Below are 21,235 nucleotides of genomic sequence, written 5' to 3'. Positions count from 1 at the left end.
ATCAGTTTTATTATTTCAGGAATAATATACCAAACAAAAGAAAAGTAAGTCACTTTAATACAAATTATTAAGCGTAAGGAAAGTATGATATGATAACCCTGCAACAAGTGTTTTTGTTTATTGGCTTTACATGCCGCCGTGTTATCATCTTTGATCCTGTCTGCTTCACTTAAAAAACTGATCATCTTTCACAAAATTTTGCTGAAAACATCATTCCAGAGGAGATTACTGGCAATCAGCCCATGAAGATTTTCGGACACCCTGTATTTTCCAAAAAGTGATCAGTACTGAAAAATGCTTCCTGAATCTAGCAAATTGAATTGAATTGAATTTCTTCCGTTAAGTTATCCTCCTTAAAAAGTCTAAATTACAGAACCAAAAACCAACTTAGATAATGGAAACTTTCCACTCAACCAAAATATGTGGTCCACTTCTATCATTTGCCCTAAAAATCAAATTTTGTATGACAGTTCGACAGTGTGTGCATCTCAAAAGTAAGTACTTTTGGATAAAGATATGTTAAGCAAACGAGTCCTATTTTTCAACAATATTCCAATGTGAAAAAGTCCAAATTGTTGAAATAAGGGGTGTAAGGATTGTAAAAATGTAGAAAATACTGCAAAACTGCTTACATAAGAGTTGTAAAACTTTATGGGTAATAAATGTTACCACAAACAATAATTATCAGTTTTATTATTTGACCCATACTATACCAAACAAAAGAAAAGTAAGTCGTTCATGGATTATTCCGGATAAAATGATGAAGCATAAGGAAAGTATGATATGATAACCCTGCAACAAGTGTTTTTGTTTATTGGCTTCACGTTTCGTTATGTGATCCTCCTTAAAAAGTCTAAATTACAGAACCAAAAACCAACTTGAAAGATAATGGAAACTTTCCACTCAACCAAAATATGTGATCCACTTCCATAATTTGCCCTAAAAACCAAAAGTGGCATTTTCACCGAATTAGACTAACTCACCTCCCATTATCCAGTCCAGATCCGTTTCAAGTAGAATTAGGAGACTATTTAAGGAAAAATTCATCCTACGACGACAAACAAGCAAATATTCCGTTTTAATCTCGAAACCCAGTAAGATTATAAGCCGCTCATTACCCGATAACAGAGACAAATATGCTGGAAGGTTAAAAACACAATACCCCAAGATCAAAATACATTATGATAATTTTTAAGTAAACATTAATTATTGCACGGTTATCAGTTAATTTCAATCGCAAACACGGATCGTTACTTTTGTTGTAATAACTGTAGTACACAGGCGCAATTTGGTAAATGTTTGGCGTGCAATGTTGAGGTTCGACGCAGTTCGAAGGTATACAGACCGAGGATGATACAGTAATGTCAACAAGGTACCGTTCAGTTCTTTAGTCCGATTTTAGGGTGCTAAATTTGTTACAGTTAATCATAAGAGGAAAGAACCACACAAAATACTACAGAATGCAGTAAATATTGACTCCTAATTGTGAATAACGATTATTTGGGTTATCAAATCTTAGTACTTAATACTAAATAGTTTATAATTAATTGTGGCAAGTTGAAGTATTACTTAAAAATAACCTGATATCAAATATGATACACTGCGTGATATCAAATTATTTAAAGTATAAAATGTCGCATCTGATTTCTGATAGATAAAACCTGCGGTTAGGAGAAACCACTTGATCGGTTGAAAGTGAAATAAAGCATAACAAACGTATAATATTCCGGTTACTTCAAATGTAAATAAAACACTTTTTGGTTTAAATGTACTGAGGCAAGTTACTGGTCAAACGCACTAAGGTCAACGATTACTTGAATACTCTTTCAATAATTATTTGAGATTCTTAGCAAAGACCGGATAATTATCCTATTGACTTAGTGAAGTAAAAACATAAACTACATCTACTCAGACAATAATGAGAAAAATATTTTCGAAAATTATATATTTGCTTTAATTCACAAAGGAGTACATCTTTTAAGACTTAAGTTAAGTAATCACATGTATAGGGTAAATAGTAACTAAGTTAAGAGACAAATTTGTATATGACAATAAAGAGAAAGTTAAGCCAAGATTATATTGTGCCTATTCTTGTAAAACCACAAATATTATTACAATGGATTTATTTGTTTATTATGCAGATTTTATCTTTACAGTCCAAAATCACCTGATAAATCTAGGACTTTCCGACATGTTTAATAAAATTGCCCAACTTAAACCAAAATATATTGTACCCACTCTGGATAAATTTAAATAGTTGTCCTTGTATCAGGCAAGCATTACAAAATAACCTTAACATATCCAAGAATCACCATAAAATCCAAAAGCAAAGTTCCAATATTTGTTATTAAAAATACATAAATAGTAAAAAGATAATTCTTCACAATTATGTCTTGACAATAATTAACAAATTGTCCTTGATAAATACATTGTTTAAATACCAAAATCTTCCAGATGAAAGTAATTGATAAAACAATCATTATGACAGTGAGTTAATAAGTAGTATCTGTCCCCCATTTATTATCATTAATATACAAGTCATGATGAAAACTGATACTGTACAAAATTAGAAATAAAGGTTCTGCGAATATGTAATTGTTAGGGTAATTGTACTTTCGAAGGTAGTAATTACTGAGGTAGATTGCAGTGTTTTTAACCTTTCGCAAGCTTTTCAATAACTTAAAAATGCTTATAAATCAGGCATGATAACAGTAATGTAAGGTTTTCAATAAACACAGTTTTTTGTTTAATAAGCATTTTAGCTTTGTCAGTGTAAAACTGTCTTCAATCAGCTGATATGATCAAAAACTCTAATACAATAAAACTGAAATGTTATATCAGTATAGTTAAGAACAGGGATGCTGCTAAACAATCTTTGACAAAATTGATAATGTTGAGAGGTTATAACAGAATTTTTGAGTGAAAGCAGAACTTAAGTATAATGTCTCAACTGATTCAGTTAAAAAAGCTACAAACTGTCATTTTAAAAAAAAAATTATCTACTTAAAATTAAAACTGCATAATTTTCTTGATGACAATGTCATTGAACATAAGTGCAGGAATAATTGTAAAAGGTTTATGATTTATAGTGCCTTATATTTATAGACATAAGTATACTTTAGCACACATTTCTAATTATCTCTATGTTTTTAATCTCCCAAGTGTAACAATGCTAATGAGTTAATTTGAAACGTGGGGATTAAATAATATGTACCTCATACCATGCTCAAAACAAATATTTTTTAATTTATTGTGTGTTTTTGGATGAGTATTTGAAGAAAATAACAGACATTGTTATTTTCAATTTTCCCTCCAAATATTTAAAGTAATTTCTTCCTTTTTTGATTAAATGATGTTGTCCATCTCGAGAGATTTTTTCTAAATTACAGATTTAATGTCCTGTTGGTTTATTTTTTTTTTAGTTTAATTAGACACTACTAAGTGAAACTAAAATAGATGTTTAACTGCTGTTACTGTTAGTAAGTTAGAACATTGTGCAAATTTGTCATTAATTTTGAGCACTTAAAAATAAATTTCTTTTTTGCTATTTGGGTCTTCTGTCTCACTACACAAAAAAGGTTTTTTGGGAAAACAGAATTTCCCACATTTTTTGGCTTAAAAACTTTTTAAGTGAAAAACAGTCAAAACCAATGTATTGGCCTACCTTTTTGTAACATCCCACAGTTTATTGATAGGCCTATCTACTGGTCTATTAGCAAATACCCTATACCATCATAATGATAATGGTGAACATTTTGAGCAAATTATTCCATAAGTAGTTAATTCATTCAGAATGTTAGAAAGTTTAACTATTTTGTGGTAATTGAATTATAAACAACTAATTCGATTAGTTTGAACCAACAATTCAATTAATGTTAGTGAATCATATTAAATTACAAGTAATTCTTCAATGCTAATTTTAAGGGCTAATACATAAAAACCGAGTTAACAGTAAAGTACTGTTTTATGGCTGGAATAAAATGACTTCTTACTTAAGAAATAAATAAAACTTGATCCTGTGGGAAAACATTATTGTACAGCAAGCAATTTCTGATATTGAATCTGGTGGATGTTTAGCATTCAATCTCTAGAGTTGTAAGTAGGACCTAGTTCTTAACTACATGGGGGTACTGAAGTTAATGTTTCTGTAGAGCAAAACAGACAAAATAACTGATAACAGTCTGGTAAACTGTATCCCAGGGAAACCTCCAAACTTACAGACTAAAGTATTGACCAAACTTCTATTTCTACAATGAGTTACACATCAATTTGGTACAATTGAAACATTTAACTTTGTCAAGGCCTCTATGCATTACAGTGCAATTACAGTAATCTGAACCCTTACACAGACAACAGGATTACGGAGATCGGCCCGTTCACATAATATCGACATGACATGCAAAGGTTTCAACTGGAAAACAAACTCAAATCGCCGGAATTGGTTTTTGTATCAAGCTGAGCCAGCTAAACATACACATACAGGTATAAATGGAATCGATAATTTGCGTTTTTCATGTGAACGAGTTCACTTATATTGATGACACTTTGTGACGTGATAGTAGACCAGTTTGGCTTATTAATTGCGTGTTTGTATGGTTTTTTTGTGTGCGTTTTAATGAAAAAACTTGAAAAACTCACCTACTGACGTTTATCACACACAACAGACACCGCCATGTTAAAACAAATGTCAAAGTCAGATAATGTAACCAAACTTGTGTTTACAAACCTGCTGCCTACTGGGTGATGCCTATAAGTTGGATGGAGGCCGTAGTCAAAATCAACTTATTTAAAACCAAGCACTAAGTTGGAATATTTACAGTTACATAACATGATCAAAGTAAATATACCAATCATAAGCGGTTAGGTACTAAAAGTAAGCCAGCGCTAGTGATGTAATTGCTAACAAAAATGGTTGCCCTGGTGTAGGCAACCAGCAAAACTTCTGTTCTTTTGGATGCATATGGACTTTACAGTTGTGAGTTGATGTGTGCATTATTGTTACAATTTGTTAGTGAAGCAAATATAATAATAATAAATAATATAATGGTTATTATCACCATAAATAATCCTGTCATTTAAACCGACTTTACACACAAAACACAAATTGTAACAATTTTACAGGTAGTAGTTAACTTCCAACTTAAAGTAATCACGACGGCTTGTATAACAATATAGTAGGCAATCTTGGAGATTCTGCGCAGACTATTGCAATGCTTTTAGGGCGATGGAGGCAATTATGAATTCGAAGCGCGCACGCTGTCGCCTATTTTCATAAATAACAAGTTAAATTGTGACAATTCATTATATATTTACGGCCATTGTTTCCTTTAAATCTCTTCATGTTCCGCATTGTTTTTGAGATAACGTGTTTACACCAAAAGCAGACAAAGAGTTGTTTAATTAAGACCCAAGAATTTCAACCAAGTATGTAAAGCATATGTGTATAATCAAATAAAGGTTGTCATAGATACTGTACTTGAAATAATACTCCCTTGTTCTCTAAAAAATACTGTACAATAGATCGTAACACTAAAGAGTAAAGTGATGTAAACCACGTTACATTGTGAGCACTAGTGAATTATTAACAGACTGCAAAAGCCAGCATAACATGACTTGAATGAAATTACATAAATAACTTTATAATAAATATAATACATTTCAAGCTTAGTGAACAGTGAACACTCAGTTACATTAAATTTTAATTAAATGACCTCAATTCTCAATTTTAATTTGGATGTTTGTTGGGTTGCCCACACTTTAGGTTAGTATAGGAGGCACTTTAATATTCGCCGAAAATATATCGATACTTATCCTTTTCTGTTTGTAGCGTAAAGACAGAGACAGACAAGTTCCATGCATGCATTTGTACTTGACAGCTATCAGCTGTTTTCACTTCCGTGTTAATGTCAGTTCCGTTTTTTGAATGAAAAAAACAGAAAATTGTGGTTTTCTGAGTGTTTATTTAAAAAAGTGATACCAAATGCGGCTTTACTTTTGTTTCAGCGGGTGGACGGTTTATGAACCGCACCGATTTTAAAGATCCAGGTTAAATAAACCGGAAGGTAACTGACTTTATTATAAACTTCCTTAAAAATAACTGGGTTAACAGGCCTTTTAGCTCAAATCAATATTTTTATTTATATTTAGGGCAAGTCTCTGGATTTCATTCATCATACTCCACTTTCCCTAATTAACAAGGGTTAGATGTTTATCACATCCACCCACTTTTGTATGATCACCTATATTTTCCCACTAACAATTAACACTCATTAAAAAACTTTAATTAAACTGGTTCCAGCATGGTTCGAGTGATTTCAGTGCACCATTTTGCAAGTCAGAATGTTCAAACTGTTGAACAGCCAACTGCTTGCACTGTAGCCCCTCCTGATCGACTACTGTTGGCTTTGACAAGTAACTGTATTGAGGTGAGAGATCTGAAGAATGACTCTGAGGTGCAGTTTAGTTTTCCTACAGTCGATGAAGCTATTCAAATTGTTCACTGTCTCAATGGTAAGTTATTGTTGTCTAATTAAAATGTTTTGTATGTATTCAGTTAACCTGATAATAATTATTACAAAAATGGGTTTTGTCTTTAGGAAAAAGACCTGATTGACATAGAATATGTCTATAAACACATAACAACCATAAAAATTACAAAATTTCCTATTAATACAATTTGTAATATAATAATAAATACTAATAATAATAAACTCTTTATTGCTAGCACAATTACAAAGTAACATAAGCAATGTCACAAAATACAATTACAGGTACAACAAAAGAATACTGGTTAATAATTGACACTAAATCTATTCAGCTAAAGCTGCATACTGCTACACATTTGAGTTTAAATGTGTACAGACCAAGGTACAGACATTTTTCCAACAGAAAGCTTAACACAGATTTTCAAAATTTGTTTATATTTTCAATTGACTTAAAGTAACTAGGAAGCAGTTGATATGCTTTGATTGCTTTGTATTGTGGCCCCTTTCGAAAAAAGGTTGATTGATATTGGGGAATTCTCAAATCTCCCCTTGTTCTTGTGACTAAAGTGAGATTGTTGTCACACATGTCCATGTTGAGCACAAAAAGCTGGGGGTATTTTTTAACTATATAGAGATGGCACTGTAAGTATTCCTAGTTCCTTAAAGTATGGCTTACATGATGTTTGTGAAGATAATTTGACTTTGAGTATACATCTTATTACTCTTTTTTGTACCACAAAAGTTTTCTGTACATTTGAGAATGAACCCCAAAGATAGATATAGATGATGATACCACAAAAGCAATTTTTGTGTCTGAGATATCATTATAGTATAGTTGTGTTTGTTGTTTTTTTTTTGTAGTAGAGCTAGGTAAGTGATTAGAAAAGAAATTTCTTTATTTTTTAATTATGTATTTCTGTGTTTATAGCAATACATAAAATGCCTGCTATAATTGTTGTTGTGTTGTATAAAAGTTAATTTATTGTGCTGCTGTGTTCTTATTTGGGTAAAACTATACAAAATGTTTTTAATTCAATAGTCAATAGTTTCTATAGTTTTGGAGGTTTATACACAGATCACAATTATTAACTCCTCTAAAACAAAAGGTTATTAATATGGTTTATCTAAGTATTATGTTTTTGAGTTTGCCTTCCAGACATATTAAGAATAGTTTGTCTACCAGGAAGAATATTAAAAATGGGCTCATCCCACATAAGGTAAAACTCCAACTGCATCTCAATAGGTATAAATCGGGAGCTTAGTCTGAAATGTGGGAATTTGTAGTTTATTTACAAAAAAAAATTCTCCTATTTCCGCATTTCCCTAAAAAATAGGTTTTTTTCCGAAGAATTCTCCTGGAAAAAAATATTTATTTGGGAACTAACTGGAAAAACCGCCTTTTAGGGTTCTTGGGTTTTCGCAGTTATTAGTGTTTTTTTCATAAAAACTCCCTCTCGATGAAAGAAAATAGAAGTTTTGAGCTACATTTTGACGTTTGAACGAAACTCCTACCTGTCACAGGAATCAAGTTAGGAGCTGTCAAATTGTGACACTTTTGATATTTCTAGTACACTTGCACTGTTGTATTTCACGTCAAATGTCTCAGTTATTTGTGATTTTTGAAAAAAAAAATTGTGTTGAGATAAAACAAAGCTTAAATTATGGGCTATATTTTGACGGTTGAACGAACGTCCTAACTGTCATAGGAACCAACTTAGGAGCTGTCAAATTGTGACACCTCTATTTCTAGTACAGTTTGTTGTATTTCATGTTAAATATCTCGGTTATTTGGGATTTAAAAAATATAGATTCAAGTAAAAGAAAGTTAAATTTGCGAGCATCATTTTGACGTTTGAACGAACCAAGTTAGGACCTGTCAAACTGTGACTTTCGATCCTATTTCTAGTACAGTTACACAAATTGTATATTAAAGTTTTAATACAAGCAATATAAATTGATCTTTTAAATTTTCTATTTGATTTAAAGTTGCTTCATTGTAGGAGATTATGTGGCATCCTTGGAGACAAAATACAATCGGCAAAATCGCGAAACCAACTTTGTGCGCGTATACATAAACTGGGACAGTGTGGCAACCTTGCAACAATCTAAAATGACCTCCAATAATGTGAGTTTAGGGTCCTCTGAGTGTGGAATGGTAAACTTCTAAACATTAATTATTTGGGGACTTAAAATACAGTTATAATTGAAGGTACAACCAATGAGAGCTCGAATAGCGGGTAGAGTGACTCCTACCACCAACCAATCGGAGTTAGGATCTTTGGAGATGATTGAGATACCTGTGCGCAGGAATCCTAATGCTATAGCATGCTGTCAGGTGAGTTGTTCATTAATTCAGTTAATTTTATTTGATTTATTGGTGGGTTTATAGTTGTCAGGCAACTTGGCCATTTTATCCAACAATATAGTGAATATTCACAAGTTTAATGTGAGAACCCATGACATTTCCAAGCTGAAATTCGTAGACTTTGAAGAAATGACATTCTTAATAGAGCTGGCTTTTTCACCCTTTGAAATACAAATTTGCGAGAATTATGTAGCGGCAGTAGGACGAGACACAATGCATATGTTTAGGATTTTGGTAGGTGATGACACTGAAGGACAATCAGAAATGAAACGAGAGGGCACAGTGCAAGATTTTAGCTTTTTATGTGAGTTTTGTTGTTTTAAAAAATCTGGTCAAGTTTGATTTTGTTTTTGTTTCTGTAGACTCCAAAGATGAACCAATTGACTTGACCATCAAGACGCTAAAACAGGAGGAGAAAAAGAAAAGGCACAAAATAACAGTTAATTTACCTAGTATTGTTAGGGAAAACAGTTTAATTCACAAGCACAGCCCATTTACTTTTATTGACAAGGACTTGAAAGCTGCCCTTAAACCGAATTCAACTCTTGAGGTAAGATAATATTGTCAGTGTGCATTAAAGTCCCAAAGAACAATTTTCTGAAGAGTATTTATATTTTTTTATAAAATTATTTCTTTTTTGCTTTTACATTAAATTGTTAGTAAAGCAAGTGTAAGAAATTACTTATTTTTTAAATAGACAAAATCCATTAAATTCATTATGTCGCTTTATATATTTTATGTTTGTCATCTCTAGAAAATCTTTGTATCAAATTTGGGTCTACCACCTTTAAAAACATTGGTGCAGTACATTTTCAAATATTCTGGTAACGTTCAATTATTTGAAATGTGTGTTCAGCTAAAGGTATACTGAAAATCAGACAAAATTTGGATGACGCAATCATTTCTGATGTTTCTAGAACAGTCTTAAAATTGTCAGAAGCTTCTAAGACTTGTCAAAACATGCATGAACCTTTCAATATTTCCAGATGTTTCTAGAATCGCTTTACAAACTCCAGAAGCTTCTGAACTCTAGCAAACTAATATTGAGAACTTTAAAATATCATCAGCTAAGTAAACCTGACAACAGCGCACCCAAAAAAACATCAGATCAATGGTTTTTTCTTTTGTTTGCTAATAATGTTGGCCTAAACTTTAGAAATTTGTGACGTCATCGTAATTTAGTTTATTTTCTGTTTACCATCCACAGACATTACGGAGTGTCCTGCCAAGCTGTCATATTGGCAATTTTGCCGGATTTGTCATAGGTTATATCCCGAGACGTTCAAGTTTTATCGGGTAAACTGTGCATAGGTGATTTTTTGCAAAATTTTGCTTGGAAAATGATTGAGACTAAATAATTCGACGATAAAATCCTGAGACCGCAGGTCGAAGGATTTTTTCCAAAGAATTATTTAGTCGAAACCATTTGCCTAAAAGAAAAATTTTGCAAAAAACCTACCAATGCACACTTTACGTGATAAAACGTGAACGCCGAGGGGTATATGTCAAGATTATTTCCTGAAAACTCACATTTTAGTTTATTAACAAGAAAACACCTTAGTTAGAACACAAATACTAAACTAAACGTGATGAAATTAATGATAATATTGAACTCACCCCAGCAGACGACAGATTTTCGTTCAGCCATGTATATTTTTGTGTCACCACTTTGTGTCATTTGTTGTCTGTGTTAATTAGTAATGTTTTCTTACTAATAGAAAATATTGGTTGGTAAAAAAAACTAATTATCTAGAAATATCACTTCTAAATATATTCTTTTTGTAATGATGGTAATTCTGCTAAATGATGTAAACTTTGTTGAATAGGGAAAGAGAAAAGTTGTAGTAATTTACCACTTTTTTTAACTAAAAATCACTCAAAAACTGTTACTTACTATTGTTGTGGTTAAAGAAAAATCTAAAGATTAACGAAAAACAGTTAAAATTGTTCATATTTTTTACTTAAACAGGTACACAGGATGATAATTTTAATAGGGTACTTGCAGTGAAAATTAATATCAAAAAGAGAATGTAGACATGAAAGAAGACTAGTTTAGAAGCAACTTACCAACATTTCTGTTAGAATTAACGAAGAGGTTTGGAAAATAGTGGTAAAAGAAAATCGGAAAAATATTTATCTTAAACAGGTGATTGAAGTGCTTTCTTATTAGTCAGAGGTTGCCAGACTGTTTAGTACAAAATAGTACATTAAACGGTTTGTCTATTGACGGTCTTAGTATAACTAACAATTTTTACATCATCATCCGGTCATTTGACTGAAAACAAGTCACTTCAGAAAATGTATAATAAAAAATACATGCAAGTACCCTATTGGTGTAGCTCTGAGAGTTTTTTAAATCACTTGGTATAGTGCATACAGTAAAAATGTAAAAAATGTATGCTAAGCCTACATGTGCAGAATTTGCATCTCTGCAGAGTGGATAGTTTGTGATTTATCAAAAAAAGCTTAGCTTGTTGCTTTTGTTTGACCAATCACAAACTAAGAACAGTGCTGTGATTTACACAAATACTGTACATGTTACCTTAATAACTAAACTCAACAGTTTAGACTGTATTTTCCAGAAAACAATTTTATTGAAAACTCATTTTGTAGAATAAAGTGCAAGGTTTTCGACTTCAAGATTTGATACAACTAAGACTAATGCCTATTTTGATCGAAAACAATCAAAAACAAGTATCAGAAGAGTTCAAAAGTTTGGTGTTGAAACCTCTATACATTGACGCGGCATTTAATAAACCTTCGGAAGATTGCTTAAACGTTGAATTGAAAAGTGCTTTTAGACAGTGCTTGAATAGTGTGGTCTGCATGATGGTTACTCAGCAAGAAGGGTATTTGCACTTTTTTTCAGACTCCGGTAATAACAGTTTTAATCAAAACTGGCTTAAGTAATTAAAAGCTTTATTGTTTAAAGACACAACTTTTGAGGAGGATAATTGCATTGCTGTGTACCCATTTACTTCACCGGTATATAAAATAGTGATGGAAGATTACTTCTTGCATGCTTTAACTGAGTCTGGGTTGGAGAGTTACACTTTGAGAATTGGCCATCAACTTTGTAGGAACTTGGATCATATTGATGCTACTCAAATGGTAAAAGCTTGACTTTTTAGGTGGTTGTTATTTTTGTGCTTTTGTCTTAATAGGCTGTGCCTTCCATTGAAGACTCAGTTTGCTTAGTGGGATTACGCCCTTTTCTAGGGGTGGAAAAAATTCTACTTTCAGAAAACTTCATTTTGCTTCTAGCCAATTCAGATAGTTCTCCAGCTCGTTCGGTTAGTTCAAGTGGAAGGTAACCAACATTTTCCTCTACAATCCCAGTACTAATCTAACCAATTATAGTTCAACAGCAATCTTTTTAACTCTCTACAGTTTAGAATTGCCTTCTCCAAAGGTTGTGTTTAACGATATTTCCATAGTGGCAAACGTGCATCGATTTTCTTCGGCGCAAACTTACTGTCATTTGGTCAGCGAAGCTCACATGATACTGAGGATGGGTTTGATGCTGAAAAAATGGAGTATTGCCGATGATTCCAATGTCAAATTAGCTCTAGAAAAACGGTCCGCCAATGAGGATTTGGTGGAGACTTACAGACTGTCTTGTGCTTTATTGGGGGATCACTATATCATGTAAGTTTTACACTTGTGTCATGGTGTCATGATTATTATCATCCTGAAGATGAGATTTACTCAAATCTCCCTTACCTCCTAGTTGCATGATAATATCGTCATAACTGGCATCACATTCACCCTGACCATTCATTCTAATATTCTAGTAAATAAAGAAAATTTAAATAAATAAGCTTGAATAAAAATTCTATTATAGGGATACCAAGTTATTTTTAAGGTAAATAACTAAACCTATCTAACTTACTTTCTACCTAAAAATCCTGCTTCTAAATATATCATTGAAACTACAAATATCTTTAATACAAAAAATTACAAACTACTTACAACTAATACTCTTCGTCAAAGAGTCCAAATTGTCCAAAATAAACCGTCAGTTGACCAATCTTCTTCTTTTCCGTTGAGATGGATTTTTAACTGCAAAGGCTGTATCTCGGTAACAGCCGGGAGGCCTCCTCGGTTATCGATTTAACCACTTCTGGAATAGGTCCCCTATCACAATCTGCTCCATGTCATAACGTGGACTAGACGGTACAATTGCTGGTAGCACTCGGTATTACACTCAGTAACTTCCGTTCCGGAAGGAAACAGCTTTCTAAGATCCCCCTGATCTTCAATAGTCTGATTTTTGATCGAATTTTTTTAGAAAACTGACTTTCCAGCTCTCATTAAAAGTCGCTCTTGACAATCAACAACCAAAAACAAAAAAAACCTTTTTTCCCACCTTCAAGTTCATCAAGTAATACTGTTAATTTTCTTAATAACTACATACAATCCTACTAAAACTAACTATAATGGTAAACACTTGACATCCCTACAAAAATGTACCTTTTCTATAAATTAAATAAATAAATTTTCTTTATTTTCTTGAAAAAAAAATCCTTATTTTCAAGACAATGGATTTCTCATCTTGTATTGAAATATTCTGTTACTGTACAGTGTAAATAGTGTCCTTTTTGGGAAATCAAAATTTGTTATAAAAAGCGGCTCAAAGAATTGCTGGAAAATATTTTCATTTTTGTAAAATGTCCACAAAAGGGCGTACTAACATCTCCAAAACTTCAAGCACACTTACTAGTAAAAACTTTTGATTAAAACCGTTTTTCTCCTGAAATAAAGTGGTGAGAGTAAGTCAAAAGTTGCTTAAAAGAAACTGAGATAACTTTGAAAGTCTTTGTAGTAGAGCATTAAGTTTGCCACCATTTAAAAGAACAGCTTCATTCTATCAGAAGCGATATAAATAACTTTAAAGTTGACTCCTTTTGTCGACAGGTGACGCTATTTACAAAAAATGTCTATTTTAATGGTCTAACCCATGGTCTTAGCTAAGGGTGGGTTTATGCTCACTTAACATTTAAGATTGAAGGTTTTTCAGTGTTTAGCCTGTTTATGCTCAAATTCAACACTTACAGAGCACCCAATGAAAGTTTAGATATTTATTTATATTTGGGGATATTTTACATCTAATAAAACCAAAAGTTTGTCGACCCACTACATAATAAGAAAATACTTATCAATAGTAACACAAATGCAACTACATAATTAGAAAATTAAGGTAAAATGCACTTGGATTACTTGGAATAACGAAACAGAGAAAATATTGTTAATTGATCAAAATTCGTTTTTTCGTTTACTGTTTAAAATTTGTTAGAAGGTTTCCTAAATAAAAAACATCAAATATGTAACCAGAACAAACTTTCCTAAAACATTTTTGAGAAGAATGTGATAAATCTTTAATATCAATTGGGTATAATGGAATAGGATTATTCAGTAGGTTAACCTCTTAACTCTTAAATGTTAAGTAAGCATTAACCCACCTTAAGTATGAGCAAAATGTTCAATATTATAAATTGTCACATGTTTGAAACATTAATTTCAACGTTATTTAAATTGATTAGTTTAATCTAAACATTTTCTTAACTAAAATGCCGCTTACAAATGAAGAAACTTTTTAAATAATTTAAGTTTATTTCAAAGACTAATATTAAACTTTTTTTGTGAATAACTTGAAATAGAAGAAAGCTAGAAAGTTGCTGATCTGTTGTACTATTTAGTTCTCTTAATTTTGATATTAAATAACGCTATGGGTTGCATTTGATTTTTTTCCCAGTTAGACGGTGAAATAAGTTTTGGTAAAAAGCCTTAATTCACATTATTATAACAAAGTTTAATGTTACAATAACACTTATATGTTTTTATAAGTTTTTACTTCTTAAAATGGAAAATAAAATACTGTATTTTTGCAAATCAATTGAATTTGTATTTTGTATGTACTTTTCATTTAAAAAAAATAGGTGTTCCAATGAAGACAACTACACACTGGCAATCCCCTACTATAAAATGGCGATGATAAACCCTCCTGAAGTGTTGAAAAGAGTTAAAAAACTACAAGAACAAAGCAACAGTCAGGTAGACACTGCTCAGTTTTTGTAGCTGGCCAAATTTATTTACATTTCTTACATTTTAATGCAGCTGGCTAAAGGTCTGATGCATTACCTAAAACGTACTTTACTGGACATAAAAAGTAGCTTTGATGCCGACAAATACTTTGGCACTGGTTCGAAAAACAGCTTTTCTGAAGCCATGCTAGATCTGCTGGAAAATCAAGGTTTCAGCGATCTTCCCAGTTTGATTTTGAAAAGTCGTATCCTTAGGGAATATTCTACTGATAAATTAGTGCATATACTTGCAGAGCGTTGTTCAGAGTGAGTTTTAGCCACTTAATCGTTTAAGTTTGTAAAGTTGAGCACTTTTTTAGTGCCACAAATTTGTCTGAAAAGAACCTGGCTCTTGTGGTGCTATACACCCAAAAATGTAACAATACCAAAGCTGAAGAGTACCTACGAAATGTTACCAAAGAGAATTTGATGGAATTGTTGAAGGAAAATTGGGATTTGCTTTTTGAGACTACGTTCGTTTCACAAAATGTGAATACCCAAAGATCACCAAGGGGAACGATGAGTTTTTCTGATCTTAGTGTCCTTCTTATATCTGTTTGTCCTGATGTTTTACCTGAAATTTTGGTAACACTTATGATGGACAAGAAAGTGATTGCTTTGAATAAAATGATTAAGGTAAAATTTTAGCAGTAACGTTTAAGCCAAAACAGCTGAAACTTAATCATCAATTTAGGTTTTTTTGGAATATTTACCATCCAGTATTGGCAAAGACAGTAATCAAGCTAGTACAGTTTTACAAGACACACTTGAATTGTTCTTCACTCGTTACTTTTCCAAACCAGAAAATGTAGACGTTGCCAAAATTATTTACGAAAAAGGTGCCACCGATGCCATGAAACTACTGGTTCGCTCTTACTTATCCCAGCTAAAACTCTTACAAATGAAAAAAGACACCGAGATGGACAAACAACAGAAAGAGCGCGACAACAAGTAAGTTCTCAGCACTAATTGTACTAGCAACTATGTAACAGACATTTTAGTTCACTACTGGACACTTTAGCAGCACCGGATCTAGACGAAATCGAAAAGGACAGGGACCAGGAGAAGTTGCAATACAATCGGATTTATAAAACCTACTTTAACGAAAATTCAAAGGAGACCAAAGGGGAATTTTTGTTCTCTTCCGTTCGCTACGAGTATTTGGACAAAATGCCTCCCTTTCAAATTGATGTGGCTTCAAAACTGTACGAAATTTGCGTGGACGGTTACGAAGCTAGAGGAGAAAATAGAGATAATCCTGAAGCTGATGCCGTGTTGAAGAAGTTGCAGGCGCTGTTGTGCAGCCAAGTTGTACCGAAACAAGTTATTGTAGAGGTGAGTGTTGTGTTGTTTTGTATTATTATTATAGATGGCTAAAAGTAGAAGAATTTTCTTAAATTCTCTAAGTATTTTCTTCAAAAATAAATTTCTGAGAATTTTCTCGTCGTTTTTGTATACATGTAAGTATATTACACTTAACAACAAACGAATTTCTCTATAAATTTAGTTTCATAGGCTTTCAACATTTTTTAGTGTCTATACCACCTGAACTAACTAAAAATGCTTTAAACTCCAGAAACAGTTTGAAGAAACATACAATTTTAAAAATCAGTGAAACAAAATGATGAGACTTTTCCAAATGTATTCAGTAAAAGAAAGATGTTTTGAAATTTTATTTATATAGGGTGCGGCAAAATACACCCCTTATGGAATATTTCTATAGTTTTGTTATTTTCTTGACAGCTGTCAAAAGTGAAGTTTTATATCCAAGTAGGGAAATAGAGAATTTTGTTATGGAGCGTTATTCGGCACAACGACGTGCAGAAATTGTCAAATTGTATTTTCAAAACTTTTCTTCAATAATTTTAACTCGACGCGCTTTTAAGAAAGCGCATCCCGGCAATCGTAGAGCTCCACAAACAATTCGACATTATCGAAAAGTAGTAGTCCATATGCACGCAATGGAGTAGTGAGTGTAAGTGAAAGCAAAACTCAGAGTCAATCTCCACAAATCTATATTAATAAAAAATTGTTATCTGCCTAACATGTTTCGGGTGTATTCAGACACCCATCTTCAGAGGCTGAAAGTTATACAGTGTTAATTAAATACTTATAAAACTAAGGACATGGAAGCCTACCTTAACTAGATCACTAGTCTGCTGGCTGTCATTCTACAAGGGGGGACAGCTGAACCCAGATGTACTAAGGTGGTTTTTTTATTCTACACGGGGGAAAAAAACCTTGATCAAAAAACCCAGTTCTGGTTCTGAGGTGACAGGTTGCTCCGTTTTTTATTCTCGAAGGGGGAAAAAACTTAATCAAAATCCAGTGTTGATGTCAAAAAGATGAAGTTAGTTGCTTGGTTTTTTATTCTTGAAGGGGGAAAAACTTAATCAAAACCCAAAGAAGTTGAATGATGTAAAATCTCCATGTTTATCTGTAATAAAAGAGCATGAGTAGAAATAGGATGTCCTGAAGGGGTATATATGTAATGGGGGGGCGGCAGATAAATCAAAAGTCAAAAGATAAAATAAAAAGGCAAGTTAAAGGGGCAAAAACTGCATATCTTACCTGAAGGAGACCAAATAGACACGAAATCGTCAAGCAACTAACTTCATCTTTTGGGGGGTCTCAGACCTGGTATGGTGCACTGGGTGTACACCAGGGTGATCAGACCAGCAATAACTTACGCAGCTGTAAGCTGGTGGCCAAAAGTCATGCAAAACACTGCGATACACAAAGTAGAGAGGATTCAACGAATGGCCTGTCTAGGCATAACTGGTGCAATAAGAACCACTCCTACTGCGAGCATGGAAGCTATATTAGACCTGCCTCCACTGGACCTAATAATTTTAGGGGAGGCAAGATGTGCTTACCAAAGGCTCCGGGACTTGATTGACCTGCCGGGGAACATAACAACGACAGGTACAACATCAATTTGGAACACAGTAAGGGATCCAATTCTTGAAATGAGATCGGATTACATGTGTCCTAAATATCACATTCAGAGGAAATTTGAGGTAATACTGGATCAAAAATTCTGGGTAAATAATGCGAAAAAACTGACCCAGGACTGTCTAATATGGTTCACAGATGATCTAGACAGGAAAGGGGAAGTGGTGCAGGAGTTTATGGCGAGAGACCTAAGGTAAGCATCAGCATACCACTAGGAAAACACGCCACAGTTTTTCAAACGGAAATATATGCTCTGTTATGGTGCATAGAAGAAAACATTAGAAGGACTTACAAAAATAAGCAAATTCTAATAATAACTGATAGCCAGGCGGCCTTGAAAGCACTGCTTACGTGCAAAACATCGTCAAGACTGGTAGATGAGTGTCTACAGAGAATTACGGAACTGGCAGAACATAACAGGGTAAAACTTGTATGGGTACCAGGTCACTCAGGCATTCCTGGAAATGAAAAAGCAGATGAACTTGCCAGGCAAGGCTCAAATGCAAACATGATTGGACCAGAACCATCTGTAGGCATACCTAGATGCTCAACAAGACGGGTCACTGGAGAATGGATCAACACAAAACACCTGGAACGCTGGAAGACGTACCCAGGAAATAAGCATGGGAAGCAAGCTATTGCAGGACCAAATAAAAATAAGGCTCAAGAACTGCTAAAGTACAGCAGGAAAGAACTGAAAGACCTAACAGCGCTTCTCACAGGGCATGGACCTGTGAGACAACACCTGTTCACCATGAAACTATTCGATGATAACCTGGACTGCAGACTATGCGGGGAGGAAATCGAAACGTTTGAACACATCATATGTGAATGTGAAGCACTTGGTCAAAGGCGACAAACAATCTTCGGGAAAACTAAGTTAGTACTGAAAGAGATACAAAGAGCACCAAGCAAGGACCTTCTTCACCTCGTACGGGAAACAGGGATAATGGACTGGTGTAACTAAAGTACCACAAACATGGGGACAGTACAATAAGCCATTAGCCTTACGTGCTATCTGGAGCTGACAGCCGACAGACCCATGGAGAAAGAAAAAAAAAAAAAAAACTTCATCTTTTTGACATCAACACTGGGTTTTGATTAAGTTTTTTCCCCCTTCGAGAATAAAAAACGGAGCAACCTGTCACCTCGGAACCAGAACTGGGTTTTTTGATCAATGTTTTTTTCCCCCGTGTAGAATAAAAAAACCACCTTAGTACATCTGGGTTCAGCTGTCCCCCCTTGTAGAATGACAGCCAGCAGACTAGTGATCTAGTTAAGGTAGGCTTCCATGTCCTTAGTTTTATAAGTATTTAATTAACACACTGTATAACTTTCAGCCTCTGAAGATGGGTGTCTGAATACACCCGAAACATGTTAGGCAGATAACAACTTTTTATTAATATAGATTTGTGGAGATCGACTCTGAGTTTTGCTTTCACTTAAATTCGACATTATTTAGCAAACGTATTTTTGGAAAGTGGCACAGTAAGGGATGTAAAGCATACTGGAAAACCTCGTTCTGGTCGTTCAAATGAGAATATTGAGCTTGTTCGGATTCTTAGACTTGCATATGTATCCATACAAAATTCAAACTATTCAGACTACAGCCAATTGATATTCAAAGGCGTTTGCAATACACAAATCGTGATAAACATGGCGGAAGCAGAACTCAATTTTTGGCAAAATTTGATAATGAGCGACGAGGCAAATTTTTGCCTTTCTGGTCGTGTTAACAAACAAAATGATCGGTTTTGGGGATCAGAAAACCCGCGTCTTATTCAAAAGAACGTGCAGTTTGATCGAAGGGTCGTTGTTTGATGCGCAATATGCTGCGATCGAATCATTGGACCGTTCTTTTTTGACGATGCCGGGGGCAATGCAGTTACTGTTAATGTAGAACGACAATGATACGTAAATTTTTGCAACCACAGTTGGAAAAACTTGGCTTACAAAACTTCTGGTTTTAGCAGGATGGCGCTACATGTCATACAGCTCGTGAAACGGTCGCTCATCTTTTTCTGCCAAGCTGATAACAAAAAATGGAGATATTGAGCGGCCGCCTCATTTCCCTGATTTGACGGCACCAAATTTTTTCCTATGGGGATACTTGAAGTCTACATTAATCGCCCACAGACGATAGAAGCATTAAAGGCAAACATTCGCGAAGAAATTACTCAAAATTTACTTGAATTATTGCGCAAAGTTATGTTACAAGCTCAAAGTATAGAGTTGCTCATTGTCTGGCTTATTTATTATTATAAATTTGATTTATTTATTTGTTGCTTTTTATTTGACTTTCTACATAATTTTGTATGCAGGTAAACGGATTTCTTGCTGTAAACGAAAATTTAAGAGGAGCTGACAGCCTTAAAACTCTTACAGTTTCCATGAGCGATGCGATTTTGCTATTGATCGACGTTTGCCCTCAATGTCTGTTACAGTTTGCCAAGGTAAATCCTCGTTATTAATGCTCACTTAAGGATAATTATTAACTCTGCAGGATCGTTTTACCCTACCAGAAGAATGGAAGTTCCTGATAGCAAATGTGCAACGACGAATCTTGAAACTGTCCCAAAAAGACAATTTGAACCGCATTTGTTTCTTCCATAAGAAGATTCTTAAAGGTATTTTTTTAACAATTGCATTTAGAAAAAACTGACTTTTTGTTTGGAAAATAGATATTTTGACGCACGCCGCTTCGACATTCACTCCCGAGCAACTGAAATCAATTTTCCCGCAGCGATGCAGCCAATCAACTTCCACGGATTTCTGCAACTTGACCAAAAATTGTGATGCTTCGCAAGAAGGAAAATTAACTCCAGACGATTCGGCACTTTTGAACGAAATTCAAAATTATGAACCGTACATGACGATGTGCAAAAGCAACCAAAGAGCCAACGAGATCAATAAAATGCTGACCAACAAGGCACAACAATTACTAAACACCCTGAGTTTGTAAGTTCAGCGAGTTGTGATTAACTATACCAAAGAGTTTAAAGGAAATGGAGATTACAGATACGTTAGAATAGTAAAAGCTTAAATCTATTGGGCACTCGAGCAATTTAGAATTAAGCAAAATGCATTATTTAGGTAACTCCAACTGGTTCTTCCTTTTTTCTAATGTGATATATAGAGGAGGATATTTCTTAAATACTCGCAACCTTATTACCATTATTGATTATCTGTATTAGTGTTTCAGTCTAAATTATATTGACTCATCGAATTTCCCGCTGGGATCTGTTTTCTACTTTTTCATTTTTGTACTAGCTTCAGTTTATATTGCACTTTACCGATTTTATTAACATTTTACTATAACTTGAATAAAGTATTAATTTATTATCAAA

At 33.7% G+C, this 21,235-nt stretch overlaps 2 protein-coding genes and 1 long non-coding RNA gene across 5 annotated transcripts in view; 2 read left to right on the top strand and 1 right to left on the bottom strand.

The window, feature by feature from the left end:
* LOC145727091 (uncharacterized) overlaps window positions 1-4,868 on the bottom strand; it is a 29,031-nt gene extending 24,163 nt beyond the window's left edge. Inside the window, exon 1 of one of the 2 annotated variants that reach the window (XM_081976514.1) lies at window positions 4,639-4,868. The gene's annotated coding sequence lies outside the window, so the exon portion shown is untranslated. Of the gene's footprint in view, window positions 1-983; window positions 1,409-4,638 lie in introns of those variants that run through there. The other variant, XM_081976515.1, reaches the window with a different exon arrangement.
* Window positions 1,224-2,072, top strand: LOC145727094 (uncharacterized). The gene is made up of 2 exons (XR_014177777.1): window positions 1,224-1,358; window positions 1,403-2,072. It is a non-coding gene; the product is annotated as an uncharacterized LOC145727094 (long non-coding RNA).
* Window positions 4,869-5,867: 999 nt separating the features above from the next.
* On the top strand, window positions 5,868-21,235 carry LOC145727093 (uncharacterized). Of its 2 annotated transcripts, none has more exons than XM_081976521.1 (18): window positions 5,868-6,062; window positions 6,299-6,510; window positions 8,486-8,610; window positions 8,695-8,820; window positions 8,875-9,154; window positions 9,213-9,400; window positions 11,464-11,725; window positions 11,783-11,961; window positions 12,015-12,160; window positions 12,211-12,498; window positions 14,790-14,904; window positions 14,968-15,200; window positions 15,254-15,569; window positions 15,628-15,884; window positions 15,935-16,268; window positions 20,210-20,341; window positions 20,392-20,515; window positions 20,570-21,235. In XM_081976521.1, the coding sequence occupies exons 2-18, from the start codon at window positions 6,300-6,302 to the stop codon at window positions 20,848-20,850; spliced, it is 3,597 nt and encodes a 1,198-aa protein (XP_081832647.1). In that variant the 5' UTR covers window positions 5,868-6,062; window position 6,299; the 3' UTR covers window positions 20,851-21,235. The 2 variants fall into 2 exon arrangements, with proteins under 2 accessions (XP_081832647.1, XP_081832646.1); XM_081976520.1 differs by having other exon boundaries at window positions 5,870-6,062; window positions 8,486-8,640.

The sequence above is a fragment of the Ips typographus genome, linkage group LG3, assembly GCF_016097725.1.
Source record: "Ips typographus isolate SLU linkage group LG3, UJ_Ityp_2.0, whole genome shotgun sequence".
Taxonomy (NCBI): domain Eukaryota; kingdom Metazoa; phylum Arthropoda; class Insecta; order Coleoptera; family Curculionidae; genus Ips; species Ips typographus.
Note: the sequence above shows the minus strand (reverse complement) of the source record. Positions and strands in the feature narration are given on the sequence as shown.

Coding starts and splice junctions, on each gene's coding strand:
- LOC145727093 (XM_081976520.1), top strand. CDS start 6,300: ATGGTTCGAGTGATTTCAGTGCACCATTTTGCAAGTCAGAATGTTCAA. Junction 8,821..8,874: donor ATGCTATAGCATGCTGTCAG/GTGAGTTGTTCA, acceptor GTGGGTTTATAG/TTGTCAGGCAACTTGGCCAT. Junction 20,516..20,569: donor CCATAAGAAGATTCTTAAAG/GTATTTTTTTAA, acceptor TTTGGAAAATAG/ATATTTTGACGCACGCCGCT.